At 42.5% G+C, this 3,641-nt stretch overlaps 1 protein-coding gene across 1 annotated transcript; it reads left to right on the top strand.

The window, feature by feature from the left end:
* Positions 1–447: 447 nt before the first annotated feature.
* Positions 448–2,466, top strand: LOC103898546 (pulmonary surfactant-associated protein A). Its single transcript, XM_019471943.1, has 3 exons — positions 448–589; positions 1,237–1,314; positions 2,090–2,466. Exons 1-3 carry the CDS (start codon positions 448–450, stop codon positions 2,464–2,466), a joined length of 597 nt encoding a protein of 198 aa, XP_019327488.1.
* The last annotated feature ends 1,175 nt before the right edge of the window (positions 2,467–3,641 follow it).

Genomic DNA, 3,641 nt, shown 5'->3' with positions numbered 1-3,641 from the left:
ATAAGCATTAACAATTGTTTCACTCAACCAATTGATAAAGACAGCATGTTCCAGTTTATCTTAACCTGACTTTCTCTTACTAAAGCAGACACGTCTATTGCTCCCCTGTATAATTAAGACTGAAAGGATAGCTTTTTGCATGGGAAAAATGGTATATCTGCTGTACAAAAAAAAAAGCTTTGAAGGGCATGCTTTGGTTTTTTGCTCTGTAGCTTGAACTCTTAAGTAGACTAACAGACTCAGTCTTTTGGAAAAAGATTTTAATTATTTGTAATAACCTAACTTCGCAACTACATCAATGACATTCACATCACTGAGGGCGAAGCTTAAGGTACATAAAACTTCAAACCCAGACAGCAAAATTCTGAAACCTTACATTTCTTTTTTTTAAACGCAGGACTCTACACCGGAGAGTAAAACAGCCTGTTTTACATTTGGCTTTAAATAATGCTGTCTCCACAGTTGTTCCACAAAATCTTTGGAGTAGCTTTTTTCCTGCTCCTGTGCTGTGCTCAAGGTAAACCAGCAGGAATTCCTCCACTGCCCGGTTTTGTGCGCTTGCCTGAATACGATGAAGGCTTTATACCAGGTACATGCAGTTACCATCTCCATTTTTATCTAGATGTGCTGTCGCGTTCCATTGCTATGCTTTGTAAACTCAATGCTATGCTGTATAATCTGATGTGGGTCCTACTTGATAGAAAATAAACAGATCTTTATTAATTCCTTGTATCAAGTAAGACGCTTAAATCTCTCCTACTTAATGACACAATGGTTCAATTCACAGAGAAAAGGATATCATTTTCCATAACACAGGGCACAAGAAACTCGTTGCTAGGTGTTAGGTTGGAGCTGCAAGCAAGTGCTTGAACAGCCTGAAGGATTCTGTCAACAATCCCTAGACACAGTTAAAAATCAACTCAACCTACTGCACAAGTGCCAGTGTTTTGCCTGGACTGGCTCAATCACTTAGAGAGCAAAGACTAACTCAGTTTGCCAGTTTGAGTTTTGCATAAACATCACTGCTCTGCAGGTAGTTTCCGGGAATGTATTCCCTATCCTTACAAAGATCAATGTCTGAAAAGATCCCCTGTTTAAAACACAGCAGTAAACTAAAACGGGTCAAACAAACATTTTAAAAGCTTATATTAATTTTGTGTGACTACCTCTGCTTTATCTCGAAAGCCAAGATTCAAACTGTAACACAAAGTGCATAATAGCTGGTTTTCTTCACAGGTTTCCTACCGCTGGTTGATAGTGAAGTGGGAGACATGATCCGTCAATTAGAACATCAGATTTCCAGACTTGCAGGAGGTAATTTATCTGCCTTTACTTTCTGCTGGATTAGTGAGCATAAACAAGATGAGCAACAAAATGGCTTCTTCGGAAAAAAGCAGACTTTTCTGCGCTTTTATTGCGTTCCGTTTGTCTTTTGTTCACTGGTAGATAGGAGAGTGATAATTCTCAAATGGGGGGGAAGGGAGGATTAGTTTTTCATAACTAGTGGGAGACACCTAGGTAATAGCTCTGAAATATGGGTGCAAGCAAGTCAGAAATATATCAGATTAAAATCCCTGCTTATGCAGAAGTGCTCCATGGGCACCTCATGCTCCTAACAGACAAATAAGCAGAACACTAAAACCATACCAAAACAGTCACAACCAGATCACAGCTAAGATCCTACTCACTTAAGGACTGACATATACCCTTGTATACTGCAAACCGTCTCAGAGAGCTTACACAGAGTACAGAGACTCAAAAAAAACAACATACTTTTTCCAAATGTAGAATTCTTTATTTCCTTCCCTCCCTTCTCCAACTTCTTTTGTGCTTCTCCTATTTCATTGTCTGTATATTTATGTGTTTCTTCCTTTTTCCCCCCTCCCCTCACCTTTTCAGATTTCTTCTGGCTTTTGGGGGCTGGCTTTCTTCTTTTCTTTTTTTATCTTTGATTTCAAGTTTTCCCTTCCTTTACCTTTTCCTGGATTTAGTCTAAAGTTATGGAGGAAAATAGCGGGAATTACAGTTGGCAGCAAAGTGACCGCAAAACAATGCATAGAAGTTTAACAGCTTTCACCTCATCTTGCAGTCCTCTCCTTGGAAAAGAAGATAACTGCATCTGGAGGAAAAATATTTGCTACCAATGGGGAAAAAGCTGATTTCCAAACTACACTGAAAAAATGCAAAGAGGTTGGAGGGTCTATTGCCACTCCAAGGAACCCAGGCGAGAACGATGCCATTCTGTACTTTGTGAAAAATTTTAATACCTACGCCTACCTGGGGATAAAGGAATCGCTAATTCCAAGCAATTTCCAGTTCCTGGATGGCACACAACTGAGCTATGCTAACTGGCATTTAAACGAACCTTCTGGCAAAGGGAAAGAGGAATGTGTGGAGATGTACACTGATGGCACTTGGAATGACAAAAAGTGCAACCAGAATCGCCTCATTGTCTGTCAGTTTTAGTGCTTCCCCCTGCTGCTGTCTGGCAGGCTCCCTGGAATACGCTCTCCTATCCTTGTCTCTTAATTTGTAGCTAGTGAACTCAGATAATGCAGCAGGAAAAATACAAGTCGCTCTTCCCCAGCCTGATTTGTCTTTTAAACAAGTGCCAGCCATAAAGAGGAAATTACTTCTCACGAGAGCAGTGGCCCTTTTGTCTGTTCTGTTACTCACTGCCCACTGAGTTTCTCGATAGGCCTGCCTAGGGGTTCCTACTCCGCCGTTAACCTGCTGACTTACTACAACAAGAGCAAAAAGCAGATTTCTTGGGCACATACCTAAAGTGACTTGTGGCCACAAGATCTTCCAGCACCCCTTTCTCCATGAGCCTCTAAGTTTTGCGTATTTTGATCCTTTCTCTAAGTTTCCCTTACCAAACCTACCCGTACAGACATTCCTGCTACCACTGCTGTTGCTCAGCCTGTGTTTCTCCGGCCATCTTCACCCATGAGAGATCCCCTGAAAGAAGAAATAAGCAGTGCTGCTAGGGTGACGCAGAGCTATGAGCACAAGGGGGACTCACCTACCTTACATTTCCCATGGGAAAGCTTTAGTCAGCAGGTCTTTAACCTTCATATACCTGAAAAGTGATAGCCAGAAGCCACCTGTCCTGAGCCCCTCCAGCAACTCCTGCTCTCTTTCGTGACTCAAAGTGGTAGCAGCACAAGAAGCCCAAGGTCCCATGCCACGTGGGATGCATGTGGAAGAAAACACGTGAGAGCTGAGATGTTACAATGCCCATGTGGTTTGGGGAGATCAGTAAAGCCATGGCAAGGTCAATTTTTTTGAGCTAGAGAGATTCAGATACAGCTAATTTGTGGGCACCATAGAGCTGCTTGGCAAAACCTGATGGGGATTTCCCTGGGGCTAAGCTTAGTGGATGCCTACATTGCTGAAGGAGCCTATATTCTGCTCTCATTGCAGAAGCTGCTCAGAGCCTGCACCCTCAAACTAAAGGGTTAAGACAAAGCTTTCTGAACAACTTTGTTACTGGGGTCCAGTCACCCACTGAAGTTAGACTCCCAAGGTTAGACGCGCAGTTGTGCAGTGCAAGAGGCACATCCAGAGACGTCTATGATTTTTTTCCTTCCTCTGGGGCAGTTGGAGTCAACCTAGCTTAGACAATGAAGGCTCCGCAT

Source organism: Aptenodytes forsteri, unplaced genomic scaffold (assembly GCF_000699145.1).
Source record: "Aptenodytes forsteri isolate BGI_AS27 unplaced genomic scaffold, ASM69914v1 Scaffold226, whole genome shotgun sequence".
Lineage (NCBI taxonomy): Eukaryota > Metazoa > Chordata > Aves > Sphenisciformes > Spheniscidae > Aptenodytes > Aptenodytes forsteri.
The sequence above is the reverse complement of the archived record's forward strand: the minus strand, read 5'-3'. Positions and strand labels throughout refer to the sequence as shown.

What these genes read in the sequence shown, in the direction of transcription:
- LOC103898546 (XM_019471943.1), top strand. Translation starts at nt 448, where the DNA reads ATGCTGTCTCCACAGTTGTTCCACAAAATCTTTGGAGTAGCTTTTTTC. An exon ending in CGATGAAGGCTTTATACCAG is followed by an intron (nt 590 to 1,236) that starts GTACATGCAGTT and finishes TTTTCTTCACAG; the next exon opens with GTTTCCTACCGCTGGTTGAT. An exon ending in GATTTCCAGACTTGCAGGAG is followed by an intron (nt 1,315 to 2,089) that starts GTAATTTATCTG and finishes CTCATCTTGCAG; the next exon opens with TCCTCTCCTTGGAAAAGAAG.